The sequence below is a fragment of the Doryrhamphus excisus genome, chromosome 4, assembly GCF_030265055.1.
Source record: "Doryrhamphus excisus isolate RoL2022-K1 chromosome 4, RoL_Dexc_1.0, whole genome shotgun sequence".
NCBI lineage: Eukaryota > Metazoa > Chordata > Actinopteri > Syngnathiformes > Syngnathidae > Doryrhamphus > Doryrhamphus excisus.
Window position 1 is genome coordinate 12,874,744 of NC_080469.1, and position 26,577 is coordinate 12,901,320.

The following is a 26,577-nucleotide window of genomic DNA, read 5'->3' on the forward strand; positions in this document are numbered from 1 at the left end:
CAGGGTGTACCGCACCTCTCGCTCAAAGACAGCCGGGATAGGCTCCAGCACGCACCGCGACCCTCATGAGGACAAGCGGTAGAAAATAAATGAATGAATAGACTTACACATGTAAGCGTTTGTTTTTACTTCTGGGAGGTTTTGGAGTTGCTAATGTAATGTAGTGTTCTTATATACTGCAGTGTCACAGAGTCTGATCATGTGAACATGATGATCTTATAGTTTATTGCCAACTTTACTGGCAATAGGAGTGCTCAATTCCAAGACAGAGCACAGTTGTTTCCACCTCATTCTGCCTCCCACAACACTTCCACTGATAAAACATTAACAGCAAGGTGAGCTCATGAACATGAGAATTGACATCAACATCACAACACTAACAGGTCCTTACAGTAACATACGTCCACCATGTTTTTGGACAATTAAAACAATTTTTTATTTAAAGTGACGTTTAAGCACTGGAACCACTTCAAAAGTGCTGAAACAATACCCCACCCTACTTACCAGCAGATGCACTGATGGAGGCCTTTATGATTTTTGAGTGGCTACTTGACATAAGAAAAATCATTTGCAGCTGTCAATCATTTCATCAGGCGTTAAAAGGAAATTTCATCATGTGATCTATGCCTCTGCAGATCAGTGCAGCAGTCAATTTCCTGTATTTGAGGGGAACTCTACAGTATTGGGATGGACGTTGAGGCCAGAAACCACGACAGACACTGTATCGGCAGACATTTAACCTTTTTCCTTTCTTCAATTAAACACCAGGGACTTAGTTGAATAAAACCTTAACTGCACCCTTAGTAAGTAAGCATCAATTTCCATTTGAGGAAAATAGGGTATGTTTCTGAACTGTAACTGATGATACCCATATACACCATGCTGCAACCCCCAAATCAGCTAAATAATATCAGATCAAAAAATAACCAATTGGAGAAGGACCACAAGCACTTTGTTTCCTCTTTTCCAGCTGTGGTGGTTATTGACCTGGTGGGCCCGTGATGAAGGAAGCACATCTTGTAAAATGCATTACTCCCCAATGAGATTATCCCATAAACAGATAAAAGTTCAATAAAATGGAGAATTTCTTTCTCGATCAGGAATAAGCAGATGACAGCACTGTGCTGTGATTTGTCTGTGTTGCTGGTTTAGCTCAATATAAGCCAGGTGATTCAGAGATAAGTGGGCCTGCACGGAGGCCTGGTCCAAGCTAATGCTCATACAGGAACATCAGTAGTTTACATCAGAGTGCTGCAGGGTGTCGGTGCTGGGAGTCGTAGAGGTGCAACTCCTGGTGCCTCTTTTGCAAGTCTGACGCTCTCTCTCTCTCTCTCTCTCTCTCTCTTTGCTTGTTCCCCGAGGTTTCAGCGGAATTTGGTTTCTTCAGCTTTTATGCACCAAGCCTCTGGAACATTCTTGCTGATCGCTGTGGGTGCTCCAAGGCCATCATCTTTATGGAAACATTACATCGTTTATCATTTTTCATTGTTATAGTGCATGTCTTGTGCTTTATGTTAATTGTAAAGCACTAGAGTCACTTTCTGTAAAGCGAACTGAAACGCACCTTCACCAGAAATGATGTACTGTGCACTCTAACGTTCCATTTACATACAATATAATTAGTGAAGGCTGCATGGTGGGGACGAGTGGTTAGCACGCAGGCCACACAGCTAGGACACCTGGGTTCGATTCTCCTGGTGCTCCGGTTTCCTCCTACATTCCAAAAACATGCTAGGTTAATAGGCAACTCCCAATTGTCCATAGGTGTGAATGTGAGTGTGAATGGTTCTTTGTCTATATGTGCCCTGTGATTGGCTGGCGACCAGTCCAGGGTGTACCCCGCCTCTCGCCTGAAGACAGCTGGGATAGGCTCTGCAATATGGAATATGGCTGAGGGTGGAATTGAACTCGGGTCTCTTAGCTTAGAAGCTCGTCCGCCGTGCAGCCCAAGCTGAGCATTACTATCTTAAATATAGACCGTTTCCTGTATTGGATCTCATAATGTTCAAGAAACCGTATATTACACCTGGTGAGTGTATCTATCAGAATAAAACTTCCAGAGAGACTTTCAGCTGTACTCACATGAGGCAGTAAGGCGAGATATGGATTGAAAAATGAGAGAAGACAGTTAGTGAGAATAAATATGATATTGAATTTAAAGCTCCATCACGCAAAGCATTCTGCTGTCATTTGAATACACTACTTTAGGATTTGGGGATTTTCTTCCTCCATCATTCTCCCTTACCCTCCCACATTTTTTTTTTTTACCTCCTCGCTGTCTCGATCCGCTACGCAGAGACACGTCAAAGTATTCTCGTATCAATAGAGTGTCCTAGTTGTCTGAAGATGAAAGTGAAGATAGTAAAAAAAAAAAACACAACACTTCTGAAAATCCTTCAAATATAGAAATATACACCATACTGGTATCATTTTCCCTTATGTGTACTCTGTCTATATCTAGAGGGTGTTTAGCCTTTCAAACTAATAAGGAAGATCAGAAAGCCAACAAGGATTTAGGTATTTGAAGGCCATGCTTTTGGATTGTTGTTGCTCCTCAGAGTACTATCTTTGAAACGCTTGAATTTGAAGACGGAGCCCTATTTCAACCCTCTGGTCAGAGTTTTAAAAGCAAACTGCAAAGTACAAGAGCTCTCCTGTTGATAGGAAGCGTTTGGCCTCTCCGAGAACCAATCAACAGCGTCATGTTTGTCCATTACCTCTTCTTATTACCTCCTTCCATTAGATGCAACCGTCAACAAGCAGGCGCCATTTCTTTCAACATACTTGACCTCATTAATTAATCACCTCACTCTTCTTTTCCATGACATGTCCGATCTGTCCAGCTCTGCGTCTTTCCGTCCCATGGATTTTTCCACTGATGTCTTTTTCAGAACATGCGTTCATCGGGCTGTGATAGAGACCCGACAAAAACCGACATTCTTTTATGATTAATACATCTCTGTAATCTGCAATTACTTCAGTATTGCACAATACATTTATACATTTCATTATAGGAATGTATTTTTTTCCTCAACACTCAAGGTCGGCCAACAAGTAAAACAATAAAAAATTCAAGTTAAAAGAATCAATACAAACATGCAAAAGGCAATCGGAGGCACCAGATATTGAAAAAATTGAAAATACTATATTTTTTAGGCAAAATGCATAACTTAGCAAAGCCTAACCACTTTTTTTGTGCATGTATTATTGCTGAACCTTTCATAAAACCCCTTATTAAATTACTATTTAATTACATTAATTCATATGTTTTAATATTAGTACCAGTTCAGAGCTATCAACCAAGAGGTGGTTCAATATTGTAAAAATAATATCTACAGGCGAGGCAGAATCAATTTTATTAGCTCATATTGGACTATTAACAGCCATCATAGTGTGCATTAATCTACCGCACTGGCACACTTTATCTTATGATGACTCTCGCCATTGAGGTGGATGTTACTCTACATTTTTATTGTAGTCATATGTTCAAAGTTCCCAAATTCAAAATATAGTGAAAGTTTTTCAACCAATTTTGCCTCGGTTCTTGTATACTTTCTCTGTTATACATTTTGGTGTCTAAAAAAATGTTGTATTCTACCCTTTGGCATGTTGAATCTTGTTGCTATTATTAAAGATGTGTACAGACTACTATATTGCTTCTTTATTCAGCCATCTTACATCACACACCCAACACCATATCTTGCGATACTTTGGTTACAAGATACAACTGGATCCTGTAAGGCACATTCATTAGACAAACTTGAATGAGATTGAAGTTAGTTACACAAACTAGTCAGTTTTCCCATGAATCATTGAGTGGAGTGCCTAAAGAAAGACTCCCATGCGTCAGTGACTCAGTCTTGTTGTTACATTAATACACTGCCCAAGTCCAGCAATGTTCGTAACGTGTCTGTATTACAAAATGTGATCTCAACTCCCACCCAGAAGTCCTTATCTTGCAGCCCCTTCACCCCCATGACATCATCACTGATCGACTCTGTAGTTCTTTGCTAACCAACTCGATTATTATTAGGATTCCTTATTTACACATAGAATATTTTGATAGAAAGAGCATAGAAGAACTGTTTACAACCTTCCAAATATGGGTTTTAACTTTATTAGAGCCCTCTAGACATGAAATAACACCCCTATAGTCACCTTTACACTTAAATAAGCCATTTAAGACATAAATAAGACTCATGCTCATGTGTATTACTATAAATGTGTTACCCAGGAGAAATGAAACAGAGGCATACAGGAAGTGACGTCAGGGATTCAGAGTTGAGTTTCAACTTTGCGTAGCTAATGGTGGCAAAATATGCATATTTTTGGAGTAATAACAGGCAATATTCAACCATGAACAGTGTGATTTATTCCTAAAATATTTGTAATAAAAATATTTAGGAAAAACTGTTATACAGTGGGCTGCAGGGCGGTCGAGTGGTTAGCGCGCAGACCTCACAGCTAGGCGACTAGGGTTCAATTCCACTCTCGGCCATCTCTGTGTGGAGTTTGCATGTTCTCCCCGTGCATGTGTGGGTTTTCTCCGGGTACTCCGGTTTCCTCCCACAGTCCAAAAACATGCTAGGCTAATTGGCGACTCCAAATTGTCCATAGGTATGAATGTGAGTGTGAATGGTTGTTTGTCTATATGTGCCCTGTGATTGGCTGGCGACCAGTCCAGGGTGTACCCCGCCTCTCGCCTGAAGACTGCTGGGATAGGCTCCAGCACCCCCGCGACCCTCGTGAGGAAAAGCGGTAAAAAATGAATGAACGAATGTTATACATTGAAACCATGAAATCTGAAGTGAAATCTGAAAGTATTGATAATAAATTGGTAAAATCACACGCTGATGCATTTTTATAAAAAAAAAGCCACAATCACAATTATTATTCAAGTATTCTAATGAAACCGATGACTTTTCCGGGTGTACCTAATGTTGCGGCCAACTCGTCTATGTTTGCAGAAAAAAAGAGAGAGAGAAAGGGACCGCAGCAAACCCACTTAGTGGGAAGAAAAGTGCAATAATCTCAAGGCAGCTGTGTTTGTGTCTATTTCCTTAGTATTTTCTCTCCTCTCTGTATCCACCTTCCTTCTGCTCTCCAATACACGCACACATGCACTTGTATAGGCATCTAATCGCTGCCAGTAAAATATCTCCCTCCCCCCATTCTTTCATTTCCCTCACCTTCCCCAATTCTCATTACAGCTTCACATCTCTTCATCCGTATATCCTCACTCTTGCTGTCACTCCCCCCACCTGCATGAGTGGTTGTAAGAGGAGATGTTTGGACCTGACGTTGGATTTGTTCAGCATGTCAGTCCACAAGTCCTGGAGGCCTGTTGGGGGTCCTGTGGGGTCGTCCTCTGCTGGCTGTGGAGTGTGTATAGTTCTCATTGCAAACCTGGAGCTCTACTCTGATGGGTTGTAAGAGTGGGGGTTCACTACTTTTTCTTTCTTTTTCTTCCATCCATTCATCGCTCTCACTGTTTGGTCCCTGGTCTCTTGTTCCCCCCTCCTCTCTGCACGTGTCAGTGCATACACAATGTATACAAGTGGGGGATTGTACTCATCCCTGGGCTACGGCCTAAATATACAACATACTTATTTTATGTGCGGCAGCACAGAGGTTCCCAGAGTTGCTCCCTCATATTGCACAAGCTCTCTGTGCACTTTTACCAACACTTTGTTACTAGTATGTTCCTAATGTAAATCCCAAATAAATATACACATTGATGACCTCTCTCAGAAAGGACTTGCAGCCTTTAGACACTGAGGCTGCAGAAATCTGTTTCTGTGTTTGTTCTTCGGATTGTCCAGGGTACAGTAGAGGGGTCTCTGATCACCTATCGACTCGATCTTTACAGGTATTATGAGTTTTTTCAGCTTGTTTTTATCCTTTACATTAACTATCAACTCCCTAACACATGATAGCAAAGAAGATGCTGGCCACAACTGACTAGTAGACGATATAGAGCAGGTTGTTGCAGACATTGAAGGACCTCAACCTTCTGAGGAAATATAGCCGGCTCAGTGCCTCAATGTTTGTGGACCTCTCAAGCTTGCAGTCCAAGTTGACACTAAGTGATTTATAAGTTACCCGTTCTACCCCAGCAATGAAGACTGGCAGGGGTGTGGCCTTCTTCATTAATTCATTCATTTTCTACCGCTTATCCTCACGAGGGTCGCGGGGGTGCTACACCCTGGACTGGTCGGCAGCCAATCACAGGGCACATATAGACAAACAACCATTCACACTCACATTCATACCTATGGACAATTTGGAGTCGCCAATTAACCTAGCATGTTTTTGGAATGTGGGAGGAAACCAGAGTACCCGGAGAAAACCCATGCAGGCACGAGGAGAACACGCAAACTCCACACAGAAATGGCTGTGGGTGGAATTTAACTCGGGTCTCCTAGCTGCGAGGCCAGTACGCTAACCGCTCCTGTGCCGTGCAAGGTGTGGCCTTTTTCCTGCTGAACTTGACCACTACCTCCTTTGTCTTCTCCACACTGCAGATAATTCTCCCCACACCACATCATGAAGTCATTCACCAGTGCTCTGTACCCTCCCCCTCCCCCACACCACCACGGTATCGCCATGTCATCAGAATATTGTTCGAGATGACACGACTTGGAACAGTACTTAAAATTCGCAGTGTAGGTGGTAAACAGGAATGGGGAAAGCACTGTTCCTTAGGGGGCTCTGATGTTGCTGATCAGACAGTCAGACACATACTGTAGCTCTGCAGCCTCACATTCCTGCTTGTTAATTGATCAAGATGAACATTAAACATCTCTGACCATTACATTTGTATTTGAACTTTTGCCTCTCTTTATCCTCAACCATTCGGATACTCTTTTCATGAACACAGCTGACATTTAACAATGTCTTCTCATAATAAATGTCATAACGAATCGGATGAGGAGTTGAGCACTATATTACATTTGAAATTGACAACTAAGCCAATGAAAATTTGATCTCAGAGGATGTTATATTTTGTCACAAATGAGATCTAACCTTTTACATTATGAGAACTGCTTTGGCAGTGTTTTACTTTTATGGCAGGTAACATTTACTTCACTCTGTATTTTGATGCTCTATTAGGTAGAGTATTGGGTTTTTAATGTATTAACTATTTTTGGGAAAATGCTCCCAAAACCAATGAATGTTGTGTACTAACCAATGAATGTTGTATTTTGGTGTGTCTTTTATTCTGTTTACTTGCTCTATTCAACTTCATTCTTTTGTAAAGTGTCTTTGAGTATCTTGAAAAGCGCTATACAAATAAAATGTATTATTATTATTATTATTATTATTAAAAGTGAGCACAACCCTCATATTTCAGCAACTAATTGATTTAATTCATGTTTCTTAAAAAAAAAACAAAAAAAACAAAAACGCAGCTCCCCACAACCAGCAGCACTCAAGCAGCGCGATACATGACACTACTGCCACCATGCTTGTCTGTAGGCAAGGCACTCTTGGTATTTACTGTGTTATTCAGACAATAATGGCTGTGTATTTGTCATTTACAGTGGCCAGTATATTACTATACAAGCTGTACACTGACTACTCTAAAGTTCATTTCCTTATTATAAAATGGATAATGAAGTGTGAAGGGGGAAATACAGTGCATTACTTTCCCACAAACACTACATCTACATTTAGAAGTTATAATTTAGTGACCACTAATTCAGTCGATCAATGTAATATTCATCAACGTGATGAATTTCTATAAAAAATGTTCCATTTGTTTACATGTCAGCTCAGACCTGGACTCTTAGAAGCGTACAAATAATTAATATCATTTTCACTTAGCTTTGATGTAACTGTTAACAGCAGTAAATAAAAAATGCTATTAGTATAGTGGCAGCAGATTTGCGTGCACAGCAAAAAGTCACTTTTAGAGTAATTGATACAGCACGACATTCAACAGTATTTCAAATGCTGGGTAATTTTCTAATTGGCTGAGGGGATGCAGTCCTGCGGCAGCAACTGTGAATGGAAGCACTCGCTCTTTGGAGAAAAGGAACCCTCCCAAAACAACATAATGAATTGTGTACCTCTTAGAAACTCAGCAGGAATTCCATGTCGGAGTTTTTCAAGAATAACTGTATACAGCGCTCTGAATCTCACCTGGCCTTCAGTTTCTATTTACTGGTTTTTATGTTTACTCTAATTAATCTTTTAGATTCCTTCCCAGTAAATAGTTCTCTGTCTGTGTCAACATGCTCATATTCAAGTCTGTCATGCGCTTGTATAGCAAAAAAAAAGATATGGAGTGAATATATTTGTCATATTTCACTTCAACATTAACCGTGTGGACGGACTGTGGAGTTTCAATTGCAGGTTTAAACAAGAATGACGGCCAAATTATATACCGAACACCTCCTGCATATTCCTGAATTTTATTAAGATTGAAGTACTATGATAGCGTACACTGGAGCCTCAAGGTACGTCCCAAAAACATGCATGTTAGGCTCTATATTGTCCATAGGTGTGAATGTGAATGTTTTTATTGAACACGTTCTTTGAACTTGTTGTCAAAATTTAAAGTTGAGGTGCACTCAAAACTTGCTATATCATGTAAAATATACATTTCAAGCCATACAAAGTCAATATACTTTTTTTTTTACCAGAATATTACCAAAATGCTGATGTCCACAACTCACGTTTTGTATTTCACAATGCATTTATTTATCGTCTTCTCACATTATTAACTGAAAACCTGAATTAAAAGTCTGTTCATCCACATCTGCTGGGTCTGGATCCGCTGCCTTATGAAACGCAGATGCAGATGAACGACTTCCTCTTCTGTGAGCCGAGAAAAGATCAACTATCAGAATGATATGAGTGTGTACAAGGGCGGTTTCAAGCGTGGCGCAAATGCTCACTTGTCACACGTCACACTCATGGCGTGTCACACATCATCTGGAGTCTGACTCAGCCCGGCACACAACAAAAGTTCCTCCTGCACTAAAAGTGATAAGTAGTGTCTGCATGCTCACAAATCCGTACTGAGGCGGTACTCATCCCCAAATTTTGCCCACACAAGTACAGCAGGTTGGGACTGGGGGCTTTAGACCAATCTAAAGCTTTTTAAAGCGCCACCCCAGTGAGATATCTTTGGTGCAAAACTTGTATCAGGAAGACAGGAAGTCCCAGACTCAGCAGACATGGCTGTTCTGGATGCTGCAGCGGGGGATTATGAAGCAAGTATCAGCCGATATAAATAGTTTTCACTGATATCGGCCGATCCCGATTGGTGGCCGATCAATTGGAGCACCCTTATTCAGTACATAATTAACTTAATAACGTTTTATTCTGGCAGAGCAAATCTGTTTAGCATGTAAGGGCATTTAGATCAACAATACTATCTGCCTCAACGGCTGGACAGGACAAAAAACAAAAAAACAAAAAACGTTTTATTCCCATGGTGTAATTTAGCCCCATAACTATAACCAAGCTTCTTGCTTGCCAGTGCTTTTCAATCAGAGGTAAGTCAGAGATTAGGCTCAAATTTAATTAAGAACAGCCTAATTGTCATCAAAAATAGGGAATGTCTTTGAACTGCGGGTGTGGCAGAATAATGCTTTCCAGTTTAACATCAGTCTTCTAGCCAACTGAATAGTGAATGCTAGGAGATCTTTTTGAAAACCACTTCCAAAATCTCACAAAACTTCTGAATCTGAATCACCATCACACATTATTGTCATATGACCTTATTGAAGTACATTGAAGGCATCACCTTTGCATTACGCTGTTATATTTAAACTTGTAAGAGTGTTAAAATGTTACTTAAAACACGGCATTTCCTGCAGAGTTAATAAAGGTGTCAAGATAGTAACAATTTCTTGAAGGTCAATCTGCGTCACAGAATGGACTGTATTCCCCCTTCGAGTTTTCAGTGTTATCTACAACCGCGGCTACATCTCTGCCACCAAAGGCATTATGGAAATATAATAATATAGTAAAATATTTGCAAAGAAGATTGAATTGAAAGAAAAAAGTGCATGCATTGTGTGTTTAGTTTTATTTAAAGAAGGTCTCCTGATGTGTCACACTCTAAATTCAAATATTCCAACTTTGCCCAGTTTCTTAGAGGGCCTGCAAACTAAAAAAAAAAAAAAATCCACCCACATCATTTGAAATCACCACAGGCAGCAGAACTAATGCTTTTTTCACTATGTATATGTCATAAACATGCAAACCTGCTGGGCCATGAGGCGCGAGAGTAATGTGGGGCAAGTCCAAACAGTCAGTCTCCATCAGCACTGTTTGGAGAGCATCTTTCACTCAGGTTCCTGCAAACGTGTATGTACTGTATGTGTAGTGTTACGGCATAGTGGCGCTCCATTTATCAATAAAAGAACCCATGTGTCACTCCAGCCAGCACACAACCTGCATTAGCATTCAAGATAACCAAACCTGTCATGTGAATTTTATACTCCGTCTCCTCATTTCTTGCTCTCTTGCCTTTCATTTTTCCTCTCATTTGAAAATTTGGAATCGAGCTCCTGCTGTGGCCACGGAGGCTGTTCAGGAACCCGGGTCCAATGAAATATTAATTTTACCATTCTGATATATTAACAATAAATAATGCATATATTTGTGCTGCATTATACACATTCTCCATTGTGTTTTATTAACACAGATTCTTCCCTGCACCTCAAACCGTGTTACATGCTGCCGACAGCCAGCAACAAGCCTGCATGTTCTTCTGCACTTGTAACCCTTTTCTTTTCGTGTTTTGCTAGGGGTCTGAACAAAGTTTCCAGAAAGCATGAACAAAATGTACCTCCTGATTAAATTGTCGCCCTTCCTTTGAGTCCGACAAACAACATTAGAATGGAGGAAGGGTAAGCAACAGTAGTGGTGAGCATCATATATTGTAGCATATAATCCCAGTGTGCTCTACTCCATAGAGAGTTATGTAGTGAGTGTGTATGTGTGTGTGCTCTCCACGTGGTGACTCTGCAATAAGGTCCAGACTGCAGCTGTGTGAGAGACTGTGATCACATTGCCAAATTCAATAAGAAGAGTAGAATGTCATTACAGATGCTCAGGATGGATATGATGGCTCCATCCATAACTAGTCTACATGTGAGAGGCAGCAGCAGTTGTCAAAGTTGTGCAGCCGTGGCTGGTCACAATCATGCTGGAGCCTATCACAGCTGTCTTCAGGCGAGAGGAGGAGGATTGGTCGCCAGCCAATCACAGGGCACATATAGACAAACAACTATTCACACTCACATTCATACCTATGGACAATTTGTCGCCAATTAACCTAGCGATGTAATAACATCAGTGTAGCGAGGAAGGACTATATTGCTTTTAAAAGTGATATTGCTAAAACATCTGTTTTGTTCTGAGGAATTCAAAGGCTTCTAGAATCACAAGTCGGTCTATGTCAAAGATTGAACCCACAATCCAGATTTCTCACTGTGAAGAGGCCGCCTTTTTATTATATCATGGTATTTTTCTTTTATGTCATGAATGACCTCCAACCAGACACCATTTATCAGATTTTGATTAAAATGTTGCTGGGGAGTGACAAGGACAACTGAATCATGAATGCAGCTTGGACAGATATTTTTGCAATGAAACAGGCTTGTTTTTTTTTTTTTTTTTTTTTTTTACAAATGGAAATAAAAATCCACCATGAATGCGTCATTTACATTCATCACATTTTTATCGTCACTGGGGCGGTGGAGATATTTGAATACAAACACAATTGCATGAACACAGCACACTGAAGTCCACATTTTTCTAATTACATCATGCTGCCACCTGTAACCATTTGTAACCACCTTGCCCAAAAGTGTTTTTTAAAGGGATTGCCAGGTTGGATTTCTTTGTCCAGGTTCATCAAGCTAACCTCCAAGTCGGGAATTAATTAACCACTGGTGCACTTTTACCATAGGAAACAATCTTTTCTTCTGTAGTTTTCCTCACAGCTGTGATTTCCTTTCTTTTTTGGGAGGCAGTCCTGTGTCCAAAATAGACATTTTCATGGACATTTTCATCTCAATTTCTTGCAAATGTTTGCCCTTAACCCTAGTGAAAAGGGGGCATCTACTGTATAGCTCAGATTTTTAGTATATATTGATTAATATAAGGGCCGAGTGGTTAGTGCGCAGGCCACACAGCTAGGGGACCCGGGTTTGATTCCCCTCTCTGGCATCTCTGTGTGGAGTTTGTATGTTCTCCTCGTGCATGCATGGGTTTTCTCCCAGTACACAAAAACATGCTAGGTGATTTGGCGACTCCAAATTGTCCATAGGTATGAATGTGAGTGTGAATGGTTGTTTGTCTATATGTGCCCTGTGATTGGCTGGCGACCAGTCCAGGGTGTACCCCGCCTCTTGCTCGAAGACAGCTGGGATAGGCTCTAGGAGATAGGGGTAGTGACAATCCATGAAACAGTGACAGGGGCTAATTTTTTAAACATTTGTCAAGGTTGACTGGTTCCAAACCTGACCGTGACGTTTTGGAAAGTAGGATTCCTTGTTTATAAATCAAATATTTTCATAGTTACAGCATAGGAAAAACCTGCTTCCGTCTTTCAATATACATGTTTTGTTAAATATTAGCGACATGACCTGACATATTGTCATCTTTTGCAATATGGTAGACATAATACCAGAAAAATAAGACTTGTGTGGGTGTGTGTTACTTTAAATGTGTTCCAGTGTTTAGGTAGTGGATTACGGTTACAATAGCTAGTGTTTTTATTCAGGATTTTCTTTGTGGAGTATTGTGCCTGGGATCATTCAAACCTGCAATAAAAGCCTGCCGTTCCTGTGATCAATTCTAGTGCTTGTGTTTCAACATTTCAACATTACTATAACCTAGTGACCAGTGTACCAGAGTACTACCAGAGTACTACATACCTTCACAACCTCTTTGAATGTCTTATTAAAGTATTTTATTTCATGTAGCCACTTTTCATGCTTGAAAATTGTAGAATTTGCTTCAATATGCATATTTTTTTGACTAATAATGGGCCTCATTCAACCATAAAGCTATGATAGGGTGAAGCCACAAAAGTCAATGCGCAAATTGGCAAGGGATTACTGTGAATTTTCTATCCATACAGAGGTGGCATACTTTAAAAGGATTTAAATTATAAGGCATATTTGAGTACACTCATTGCCAGACTGTTTCCTGTGTTTTGATATTGAAATATGGTCACCCTTTGCATCCAGTTTTTCCAATGTAAATTGCTTTGCCATAAAATGTAAACTGTTATCAGACACCAATGTGGACCAAGAAGTTCAATTTGAAAACCAATCTTTTGAAATAGAAAGTGAAATGTTGGCAAAAAACTGCGATGGGCTTGTGACCAGTCCAGGGTGTACCGCGCCTCTCGCCCGAAGTCAGCTGGGATAGACTCCAGCATACCCCCATCACCCTAGTGAGGATAAGCACCATAGAAAATGGATGTTGGCGAAAATATCCAAACTTGATAGTAATAGTCAATCTTTTTAGTGTAAATGACTACAAACTGTGGCGTGAATAGTGAGCAACATTTAATTTAAGTATTTTTACAATGGCGTGCGGTCGTTGCATTGCTTTAGACACTGTTATTGCTGTTGGTGAAATGACTCTGTGCAGGCCTGAAGAGATCCATCATTCTCAGCTCATGTCACAGTGGTTGAGAGAGCCATTAAAGCATGTCATACATATTTATTATGAATCAACACATCCAGGCGGTGTATCAAACTGAGTTGATATTGAACATTTGATTCTGTCAGCTTTGAAAAGAATAGATTTTAAGCACATCCATGTCCATCGCTAAAATATTTTACCAAAGATGTTCAGCAGCATAACAGCATAAAAACTTTCCACATTAAGATCTCATTTCAAGCGTTTACATCATTTTCTGTGCTAATCTCAAAACAAAGGCCTCTGATGCACACGGCGAACTTCGTGTTAGCAGATCCATCAAATATTCCTCAGACAAAACTATTTGGCACTTTATCCAGCTCAGGGTAGAAGGTCCAATTGCATCAGCGTGCAACCTGGTGTGTCTGAGACGAGGAGAACCCCAAAAAAAAAAGAAAAAAAAAGAAACAGAATGCAATGATGGGATAGCGATGGGAAGCGTGTGTGATTGCAGTATTTCTAGCCCCAGTAAACCATCTCTCACCACCATGTGCAGCATGTTGATAAGAGACATCATCCCACTGACTCATTAATCAATTGTGAAGCTACAGCTACCTGACGCTTATTTTATTCCCGTGCCCCCAAATCACCACCCTCCCCTTTTTTCCACTGCTGCCTGCCTCCTCTACTTTCCTTTTTTCCATCTGTCTCTAAACAGGAGAAACAAGCTGGACTCCACGATGATTCCTTCTGTTGAATATAAAAATAATAATAAAAAAAATTTTGCTTTCCTTGCATATTTTCTATTTCAAGTCCCCCCCCCCCCCACCCACCTCCCTTTTTTCAATCACATCCACATGCACAGAGATGTGTATCCAAGATTGTATGCAGGAACACCGGCAGTGTTTGAACACAGGGAGCAACGCGGGGCCACAAAAGGAGCGCCCACAACGTTGCGTGCTTTAAAGTTTGTGCACACGGGCACTTTCTGCTACAAGAACACAGAGACATGTCCTACGCATTTCTATCTGGGGAACTTAAGTCAGGCAGACACACAAACCATATCAATTTGGCTGTACATCTAACAAGCATACCCAGCTGCCACATTGCACTTCTCCCCCTCATCTGTAAAGGCACTTTATTTCACTTTTCAAGCTGTCTCGCCGCTGCACTCTATCTGTCTTAAAATGTTTTTAAATTGTGTCGCTTGTTCTGTAGCCGATCCTGCATATGAATTCTCATGAGCCCAGTTAAGAACCTGCCAATGTGCAGTTTTTTTAACCTCCAACTTAGACCTACTCCTCCCAAGAGGAGGACCATGACAACAGGGAATAATTTATTACTGTGAATAAAGTTTTAGATTTTCTACAGGTCAGCACCCCTTCATTCAGCTGACATTTTTAATTGCCTGTTTAGGGGAGTCAAACCCGGGGCATCGTGATGTTTTTTTCCCTACAAGTAACAGAATTATGATTTATTCATACTGGACTATTGTCCGTTCAGGCAGCATTTTTGAGTTCGAAATTATGTTCATGAACTTCATTAATAAGCTTTATGTTATAAAACTCGATACCACAAGCCAAGAAATTCCTACAAATTACAATGCACTACATTTTCATGCAACTTTTAAGAAAAGTTCAATTACAAATATAAATAATATATGACATATATGGTAATCTCCTAATTTAATTTCTACCATGTTACACTCTTTTGCACTGTGTGTATGCCAGCAGCCCCGCCTCCAGCCACTGAGACTAAAAGACTGTGCAGAAGGGCTCACTCCATTCATGCCATTGTTCTATGAAGCAAACATACCAAGGTACAAACCCTCTTCCTGCCTGTTTTCAGGTGCGAGATGAGGAAAACAGACACACATGCAAATGTTAATACGTACAAGTATATTGAAGCTGACAAAATTATGGAGCCCATTTGCATTTATTGTATGATTAATGTATTTATTATCGTCCCAGGACGAGAGCCCACGAGACAGCAGGTTTTTAAAAAAAATTAAAAATCTTGTCATGTTTTAATCTCAGGAGATCTTGTGAATTTTTTGCTGCTACAAAGTACGAGTGGACATACTTTTCTTAGACGGATGGATGAAGAGATATCAACAATACTATTCACAGTCCACAATTGTTTGTGTTTACATGTTCTCATAAAACCCTTTAGATCAGGAGCTTTCATAGTGTGGCACAGTCAGCCTCTCCTCACACAGAATTATACGACTGTGGCCTGCCCTACTCCCAGGAAAAATATTTTGTGGCTTTTTCTGCACAAACCAGAGTCTGTTAATGTTCACACCATTCTGCCTTTGACATAACTGTAGTGAGCTTAGCAGGTTTGATAAAGTTATTTTTATTTATATATATTATAAATCCTAATGAATTCTCCTGAAAAAAATTGTCATTATTATCTTAAATCATAAATACTACTTCCAAGGAGGTTCTATTCGACAGTTAGCCTGCTGAAGGTATTATTAAAAAAATGACACTGCTGAATGTTCAATAATATCCAATCCAGCCTGTTTAATATTCTATTTTCTTATTTCGTTTTCAAATAAACGTCTAACGAGAGCAGTTTATATTGCCATGGGGCCCAAAGCAGTAAACTCACTAGATTAGAAATCTTTCAATTTCCCACCGGAACAGACCGAGTGTGTATGTGGTACAAGTAACAGCAGCAGTTCATAACGGTATTCTGGTCACAGTTATTTTACATCTATTTCCACCGCAGAGAAGTCTTAAGTCAGCTTGAGACCATGTGATGTTTAGTTTGGAAGAAAGACAATGCAGTGCTTTAAAATGGACGTCTCAGCTGCTGGTGCTCAGTTTGATATAATACAACCACGTGTTAATGTAAACACTTCGGGACAATTTACGATCAGTTTACATTTGTCAGACTGTTTGGTTTCACAGGAAATGTACTTACTGTCCTCCATTGTATTTGCTAATATTTACTTATTAGTTTCAGCTCCTGGTTGCACAGAGGGACAGAGATGTGACTTGTGTTCCTTGCGATGCTACATTTGTATGATTTCTTCCCAACAACAATGTGGTGAAGCACATTCTTCATGACAGCTCCTCTTTTTGTTAGTGTCCAAATTTCGATGTGTGCCTGCCCCAAATCCACTCCTCTGTATTGTGTGCACAATGAGAATCAGTATCTCTAAAGGCGGTGTGATGCACTGGAGGAAAAGCAATTATTTTGGAGACTGCAAATCAAAAACAAGAAAATAAATAATCATCAGAAGCGGTTTAAAGCACAGAATTTATGTATCCATGAGCTGAAAAAAACCAAAAAACGATGGAGCTTTTTCATCCCAAGTCATCGAAAAAAAAAAAAAAAGCAGCTCTTCCTCGCAGTCCTCAGCAACTTGTGTACCAGTTTCCATCTGTATGAGATGCAGTAGGCTTTTAATTAACTCCAATTTAACACTGATGTGACATGCTTGGAGCCACAGTGTCACATGCACAACATTTAAATAAAAGTGTGCAGTTGAGCTCTAATATATAAAATATGACTATTTAACAGTGTATAATACAAGAGCCTGATGTTTATTTGGCCCACGTTACTTCCCTCCTGCAACATTCTCACCATGTTGACATCAAAAACCAAACACTTCCTAAGCGGACATAAAACAGATTTAGTTGAAAGAGTCCTACAAAGGATGTGCATTACCAGGACAAGCAAGCATGGTGAGAAAGTGTTCATTTTTTATCAGCTAGTGGCATCATTAGTTGTGATTGCGAGGAGAAAAACAGCATCAGGGGCCAGAAGTAGACTTGCATTGAAAAGGTGCCATTATGTCGCTTTAAAGAGCTGTTGTTGTTTCTGCTGTGTGGTTTGTCCTTCATACTCCAATGGTCACGTACTGTACTTGACTAAAACGTCTGCAAGCGTGTGACTTGGACACATTTTAAATGTGGCCCGCAGGACACTAGTTTGAGGCCCCCGCCTTGATATGAAAGTTTAATGTCAGTGCGGCCCGCGCAAGTTTGATATGGATACTGTATGGTATCATGTACTCAGAAAAAATTATTACGTTTGATTAATGTTCATGTTAAAGGTTAAATAACTGTTAATAGTTATCCTCCCTATCCGTGTGGAAGTGGTAAGTTTTTGGCTATTTAAGTTTAAAGGAAATAACTTGAAGGCTACCGTTTAGGTCGCTAGCTCTCTAGTTTGCGAGTTGGCATGTGTCTCAAGACCCTGCAGTTGCGCAATATGTTGTAAATAAAAAGAGTATAAATGTGACTATAGTCGTGTTTTGTCATGTCTACAGGGCTCTAATAATGCTTTGTTAATTTTAATCTGAAAAAAATAATTTGTCTACCCACCAACTATATGTGGTTTCTTAAGTTTTTATTATTTGCTGTTTTATTATTATTATTATTATATTTATTTATTACTGATTGATTGATTTTCTTTTTTCTTGATTTGTTTATTTATTTTTCATCTTATTTTGTGCAGAAAAATAAAAATTAAGATATTTGAGAACAGTGGAATGTTTTATCAGAGCTTTTATTGTAGAAAATCGGAACCAAAGCACTGAAAAATTTTGTATATTTTTCTGTTTTTAATAAATGCTTTTTTTTTTGTTTTTTTTTGGAAAACCTGATGCGGACCAGCCTTGCCCAGACCCTAGCTCCAGTGGCCCCCAGGTAAATTGAGTTTGAGACCCCTGCCTTACGACAAGGTGCCGCCATCTTGCAATGACATCACATCGTTACGCTATATGTTTTATTAAAAAACATATTGCAACTGAATGGGTTGGAATAATTTCAAGGCGCATATGAACTTATCCACGTCAACTCCCATGATGACCCAATACCTGAATGATGATGACGTCACAGACTGTCTTTATTGAGTTTTTATCTTCTAAAAGTTGGAAAATAACCACACATACATATAACCATATGAAGCCTGCTGTGTTTGTTATGCTCATTTTCGGCTCTTTGTATTGAGTTGTGGACTCTAATAGAGCAGCTACACATGATAACTTGCACTAAAAGCGTTCTTTCAGAATCCTTCCAGAATCTGCACCTATTCTAGCTGTATAACTTGGCAAACAGTTTTGCTGTAACTAAAAAATGCAGATGTTATTGTAGGCCAGCTAGCTGACCCTGTGAGGCAAATCTGAAATCTTGTTGGTTAAAATCAAACAGCCCCAATACTAATAGTGTTGATGTGACATGGGCCAGCACTTTTGCTTTTGAAGGTCAAGCTGAAACATGATTGGACAAAATCCGTTTTTGAAAATGTGCAGCCAAGCGACATGCTAACACCAAAGTAAAAGACTGTTGGGAATAAATTAATACAATTTCATGGAACAAATACAAGAGTTTAGGTCTTATGTAGGTCTTCTAAGAGTAGGATATTTATGGCAGCAGAGAAGACTGGCATGACTCGGACATGCAAGCACAGTGATAAAGTTCACTGTTTGACAAGGTAGCATCATCTGTTCAAAAGTTTTTGGGAGGTTTGGGCCATGTGCAGTTACAGCCGTCCCTCATCCAGCGAGCTAACTAGTTGGCCTCCGATGTATTTATTCGAAACTTAAGAAAAGGTTTCAAAATCAGTGGGAAAGAAGGACAAAGTAATAAGTCAAACTTACCACTTCCACACGGAATTGGAGGAGACCTTTTGTTTCACGTCAGACATGCAATGGATAACGACATGCACACACGCAGTCCAGTTACAATCGATTGAGAATACAATGACGTGGATGAATGAGAATATTCACATCTCAATCAATGCAAAATTGCTGACACCTAGTGACCAGAATACAACATATAACTTGTATTTAAATATTTTTGACTAATAAAGAGCCACAGTCAACCACGAAAAAGCAATCATTTACTAATTAATTTTTGAACAGCTACGATAGAGTGTTGATAGAGTGAATTATTCTGAATAAAGTATTGTGAATAATGAATAAATATTGCATTATGAATAGTATGAATACGTTTTATGAATAAAGGAGCACTGGAGGTTTGTGTAATACACTGGCATGGGCGCCAATTGAAACCACAAAAAGTCAAATACAGTGCTGTTTGACATCAAATTTGTTCCAATTTTGAACCAATTTTCCTGTAGGGATTAATATAAATCAAATAATAATTGCCATAATACCAGTAATTATCATATGTAACATTCTGAGCGATCACACAACTGTAAAAAAGCTAATCGCTGTTTAATAAAACATAACTTTACATGATTACAATAAAAACAATTGAAAACAATAAAATGCGTACTCACCGTTAACCTGTGTGATAGACATGGAGGCTGAATGCTTTTCTTGGCTTATTGACACCATAGTTTCACAGAGCAACTTTATAAGCAGATTTTTAAAAATTTGTATAGGTACTGTATGTTTGTTTGTGACAAACATTATAATTGAGACAAAATATGTGACTGGTGGTATATTTTCGTCCTTCCATTCATTCATTTCCAATGCCACTTCTTCTCATTAGGGTCGTGAGTGCGCTGGAGCCTCTAGTATATTATCTCACTAAATTCTTGTCAGAATGTTTTGTTCAATATTAATGAGCTTCAGTATTGCTTGTCTTGTTTTTCCCAACTTCACGAAAAAAACAGGCAAGCCGTTTCCATTCTTTATACTATACTTTGCAAGTTTAGCACACAGTTGAAACAATGCAGCAAACTTTCAGAAAAATAAATAAAAGTAATAATAACATGGCCTTTTTTTTTTTTTTTTGCAAAACACCATAATGGACCACTAAAAATATTTTTTACACCTTCTTTTTTTGTGTGTGTCTTGGTCACAAATGCTTCACAAACTGCTCTCATGGTAGTTTATGATTCAGAATTTTCTCAGGAATATAAACAAGGACACGACACACACACACACAGCATAGAAGCACTCACACACTCAGTTACTTTCTTTCTAAGCAGACAGAGTTCATTTAATCTCATTCCTGTATACATTCTTTGCCATCATTCTTATATAGACACATTTAAACGCAGCTAATGAAGGCCTTCCATAAGTAACAAATCCATGTCATCATCAGTACAGAGTCGTCATAGTTTGACGGTACTGCAGATATCATTTGACTGAAAGAAAGAAAGTGAATTCTTCTTTTTTTTTTCCTTAAATACATATAGAGACAGATATATTCACATGTGGAAGTGGATGTATGGCGCACAGCCACAGGGCGTCAACAGCAACATCTGGAATGACCGAAGAACCATTGACAATGCCGCCATAAGTACATTTTGCCACCCCCCCAAAAAATGATAGAGCCGCACGGTAGATTGATTATGGTCACGGATACTATACCAACACTTAGAACACGGAGTTTTACAGATTTAGAGTTTACAATAGTGATAAAGAAACACACTGTAATCATCTCCCTGGGCCCCCCGCAAGTCAAGAAGCCATTCAAAGACAAAAATACAGAGCAGAAATGTGTTTCTTTTCTAAACTTTCATGTCCTTCTTGTCATTCCTCCCTTTTGAAGTCTTTGTCAGAGGGGGTTGGCCCTCAAGGCGGTGAGGGTCCTTTAGTAAATGTGTTCCATCCAAGTGTTCTGTCGTAGGATGATATCAAATGAATGACAAACTCAAACGTTTAGGTTTTTTTTCATTCTTCTGTAAATGCCTGCTTTTACATCAAATGTCCAGAGATTCTGCCTCCTTAATATCAGTCAGAGAAATAACACCTTCTGCTTTTGGGATGAGCTTGTGGGAGGGTGACCTCTTTCCCCCTCTGGCACTTCTATAAGGCATGTTGAGCCAGGAGCAGAGCCAAAACCAGGCCGGGAAGCAGAGCCCAGACGTTGGCACGCACACAGACGCAGTGATCCTCTGGCAGGCCCTGAGTTTTGCCAGGGCCACCGTCTCTGGGTTCGGGATACTGAGCACACAGGGACACAGATGTGTAAAGGTTAGATGTGACTCACACACTTCATCTCATGTTATGGCATTTGATTTGGGCCGAAGGTGACACCGGGCTGCTGTCCGAGCTCAAGAGGAGAAAATCATGAGTCATAAAGCTGGTGTATGAAAAATAAAATCCTTCAATCCACAGGACATTAGCACGAAAGTGAAATCTTTGCTCGAGAAAATGTGTTTTTATTTGGATCGTGTGTTACTTTGTGTGTCGCTGCTTCATAATAGAGCTTATTTACAAGAAAAACACACAACCAGCGCCAGGGGGATTTGTTTCAATATTTCATTAGGCATAAATTACCGCAGCAAGAGGTCAAATAGCAGAAAAAAAAACAGAGTGCCACATTGGTCACATTAAAGCAACAAGCAATGCGACCACATCAGGTATTAAAATGTGCGTCCTCAAGAGTAACACTCTTATTGCCACACACACCACAATAGCCTTATTATGAGAAAGTGTTCCGTTTGTTTTGACTTTTTTTTTTTTTGGACTTCCTGCTACCGCAAAGCGGAACCATTTGCCTCCAAGTTAAAATAGTCACACTCAATTTACAGGAGGCTTCATTTTCAGTCCGGTGTGGCAATACGGAAACACATCATAAGGAACATGAAACATTTTCTACTCCTCCTCCGCCACCACCAACCCCTCAACTCATCTCCTCCAATGTAACCTTTGCACAAATTGCACTCCATGCCATTTCCCTGTACAAAGAGGGGAAAAAAGACGTTATCTACCTGCAACTCATCTAGCAAGGAATGAGCTATAAGGAGAATATGAATAATGATATGAGAAAATTGTGTTGAATTATTAGAACAGGTGAAGGCCATTTATCTTTTGTGGAAAAAAAGAGGGAAAAAAATCATCTCTCTGCACAAATAAATGGTGAAAAAGGTTGCCAAACATGAAGAGAGAGGGGGGAAAAAAGCCATTGGTAGCTTGACAATGCACCAGACACATCTGCAACTAAAAGCCAATTAATTAGCAGAGGCAGTGATGTGTGGCAGCAGCCTGTTGACATGAGTCCAGATCTGTGGCTGCAGCCAATCGCCACACGTACACTTGGGCCTTTGAGAAGGCATAAACACATCCACACATTTAGACAGCGTGACGGAGCAAACAATGTCAAAACACACACGTTTACGAGAGCTTTCACACCTACTACATGCAAAGTAAGAGAGAGAAAGAACAACGAGAGAGAGAGCGCTTGGCAACTGTAGCCTGGATGGAAAATGTTGACAGAAGTACATCCCTCTTGTCCTTAAACAAATATCTACACATACATTTTTTTTTCCTTATCGATCACAGTGCTGACACTGTACACGATGTTGCGTTGGCAAAGCCTGTTTATTGAGCAGCCAAGAGTTGTGTAGATTCAATCCACAATCAATTAAATTCAATTGAGCTGAAAATCAACACGTGACAAAGCTACATGGGAACAGTGGCAACAGCAGCTTCTCAGAAGAGGCGGCGGAAGGATTTTCACGTGCACCTAAGTTTATAGCTGGCTCTTGACATGGAAAGCGGGACACATTGAGTTTGAAGGCTGCATCCACTCCAACATACTGCAGTGACCCAAATATAAGACGGTCCCTCTTTTTCATTCATTCATTCATTCATTTTCTGTGCTGCTTAATCCTCATTAGCCTCGTGGTTGTATGCTTTTGGGCGGGGGGTGGGTGGGGTCGGCAGCCAATCGCATATAATGCATGAAGTAATAAATCACACTACATAACGCACAATCCATCAATATTCAACTCTGCTCTTTCTCAGCAATAAAAACAGCAGTAAACATAACATACCAAAATAATAACAGACAATTATGCAAATTGTCACTTCTCTTCGCTTCACTTGTCAGGATGACTGACCCACAGATGCCGCTTCAAGTTAGTTGTGTTTTTAGTGGTGATAAACACTCACATGGTTTACACAGTGCCTTTTCCTCCATAACGCCAAACATGAAATATATCTTGTCTTCTCTTTTTCCCAGATGTAGACATAGTGTAGCATGTAACCTGGCACAAAATTGCAGCATACGATGTAGTATTCCCCGTGGAAAATCCAACAGCCTATTCTCACCAAGACAGTAGTTCTGATTGGATTCCCCCTGTCACTCACCCTCTCAAACGCTCAGCTAAAATGATTAGAATTGACTATATCCCCGACTTGTTCCTACCGTCAAGAGGAAAAAATTCATTCATTAATTCATTCATTTTCTACCGCTTTTCCTCACAAGGGTCGCGGGGGGGCTGGAGCCTATCCCAGCTGTCTTTGGGCGAGAGGCAGATATGTTTAATTTAAAAACTGTACTTTTGAATAGAATAGAATGAATGGAAAATTGGCAATTTCAATAAAATTGAAGTTAAAAAAGGCATACAAATTTAGTTTTTGTATTAAAAAAATATCAAACCCTAATCAAACCGAACCGTGAAGTTTCTGTACCATTGGACACTAGTTCTACATACAAATTTTTTTTGTCACATTATACTTGTTTTTTTCAGGTATCCTGTTGATGAAACAGATTCTTTTAAATTAAACACTAAAATTTAAACACTAAAAATGGCTACTCCTCAGTGTTTATCACAGTTTGGTGATGCTGGAGCCTATCCCAGCTGACTTCGGGCAAGAGGCGGGGTACACCCTGGACTGGTCGCCAGCCAATCACAGGGCACATATCGACAAACAACCATTCACACTCACATTCATACCTATGGACAATTTGGAGTCGACAATTAACCTAGCATGTTTTTGGAATGTGGGAGGAAACCGGAGTACCAGGAGAAAACTGAGGAAAAAATTATAAAAAAAAACAAAAAAAAAAATTATTTGTAAACTGTGAGTTAATTTCGTCATCGTTTTTGTCAATATGCATTTCTTTGATTACCTATCGTTTCATTTTTCATCATGAAAAAGGGTAAAAAATTACTGGTCAAGGAAATTAACACTGACTGGAATTGATTATCTCGATTTCTATCCTGAATGAATCAGAGGTCTGCCGGCAACCCAGAATGGATTGGCCATTCCGTTGTTTAACTTACAATTAATTAACAATTTCCTTCATCAACACCATGAAACTCATAGGGGAACCTAGTCGGATGAGTGCATATGTAAACACATGAGGACTTGTAATGGCTGCCCCTGTGACTTCCCCAGCTCAAAGAACTGGGCTTCCGCCCACATGTTTACTCACTGAGCATGGGATAAAGCCCACAGTCAGAAGTGGAAGTGACGTTTGGAATAATTATGCATTTAAATGAGCTGTAAGGCCACAGTATGACTGACCTGAGCAAGTTTAGTCACACACTGTGTGTGTGTGTGTATTTACTTCTCACTGACTGCACCTCATAGTATAGGTTAGCATTTGGTGTCCTGCTCTCAAGCGATCCATACATTCTTTTATGCATGAATGCATTCATCCAGTCATACGTGCACATATGCATTAAGGCATAAATGTATTTGTGTATTCATTTATTCCCTGCAGCTATGCAACCATTTACTGTGCACACTATTGTACAAACTCACTGTGGTTACCTTAGATTATTTTTTTTAAAAACGTTGAAGTAATAATCTGGATAATACAGCGGATGCTGTTGCAAGAGATGTTTGAGTTGGTCACCTGTTCAGACACAGTCTCAAGTTCTTGTTTTTTAATGCACAAGATTAGACACATGCAAGCCAGAAAATGATATGTAAGTGTTACACTTAGGGGGAAAAAGTGGGCTAATAAATTGACAATAAAAGCACAAATACTGCAGATTTCAGAAAATGAATGATACAGCACTCTACAAGAAGCAATGAAGTCTATAAAATTAAATAATTTGAAAAAAAAATCAAAAAATTGTTACAACTATAATGATGAAAATGGCAATATTAATGATGATTATAATAATGGTGATAATAGTAACAATAATAATGGTAATAATGATAAAGATTATAACAATAATAATAATAATAATGTTAATAACAATAATAATATTACAATGATAATAATAACAGGGGAAAACAAGACTGTGGCATGAACATGAGTATATCTTGCAAAAAGGGGTAGGCATTTTTAAGCTTTTGCTTCAGCCTACTCCTTTTGGGCTTGTGATCAGATAGCTGAATACAAATGTAAATAATGGAAAGTTATATTTTGATTGATGTAAGAAATGCACTGTAATGTTTCATATATTTGCAACCCCCCAAAAAAGACTACCCAAAATAATGCAAACATTTTTCTGTAAATAAGCCAAGAAATTTACCAAAATGAGTATTCAGTTTGTCCATTCTCAAATTGTCTCAAATAAATAAAATAAAAATAGGATATCTCTCCAATGTGAGTGCACCCATCGCATTTCAACCACACACATATTTTTATGACACTATATAGTATTTGGTTGTCAGTGTGCAGTAGTTGTCATTGTGGTGCACTTGGGTTCGTTATCATGTTTTTGCAGTACATGCCTCATTCATCTCATTGATCCAGATCATTGTGTTCTCTGGGAACTGAATCCATTGCAACTGGACTGTTCGGGTGGTCTTACAAGACATGTCGCCTCTCATCCAAACAGTCAACATTTCATGACTACGGTAGCCCTAGTCTAATGTTACAGTACATGTTGGGATTAATTTTTCCCCAAAATGAACCACAGCTCCTTAATGTCCGCCGCACTCATGCAGCCCCAGACCATGACACTACCACCACAATGTTTGACTGTGGACAAGATACAATATTATCTTCCTACTCATTTGTGTTGTCTGCAATTTAGATAATAATGGCTGGTGTTGACTTTTTTCAGGGGTGAGTAAATGTACATACTCTAGAGAATATCAAAGTTTTTTTTACAGTATTGTACCTTAAGAAGATATACTGTCATAACAGATTAACTCACTTTTGTGAGATACGGTATGTCAGTGGTTCCCAAAGTGAGGGATGCGTACCCCCAGGGGTAAATCGATTGCCATGGGGGTACGTGAATAAAAATGAAAAACAATTAGCGCCTAACACTTAAGTGACTGAACGCCTCACAGTTCGAAGAGATCGCAGCAGGAAGAAGACAGAGCGG

At 39.5% G+C, this 26,577-nt stretch overlaps 1 protein-coding gene across 1 annotated transcript in view; it reads right to left on the bottom strand.

The window, feature by feature from the left end:
- Positions 1-18,622: 18,622 nt before the first annotated feature.
- LOC131128017 (GDNF family receptor alpha-2-like) overlaps positions 18,623-26,577 on the bottom strand; it is a 75,657-nt gene continuing 67,702 nt past the window's right edge. Inside the window, exon 8 of the mRNA XM_058070486.1 lies at positions 18,623-21,496. Within this exon, the coding sequence (XP_057926469.1) occupies positions 21,359-21,496 (138 nt within the window). The 3' untranslated portion in view covers positions 18,623-21,358. The remainder of the gene's footprint in view (positions 21,497-26,577) is intronic.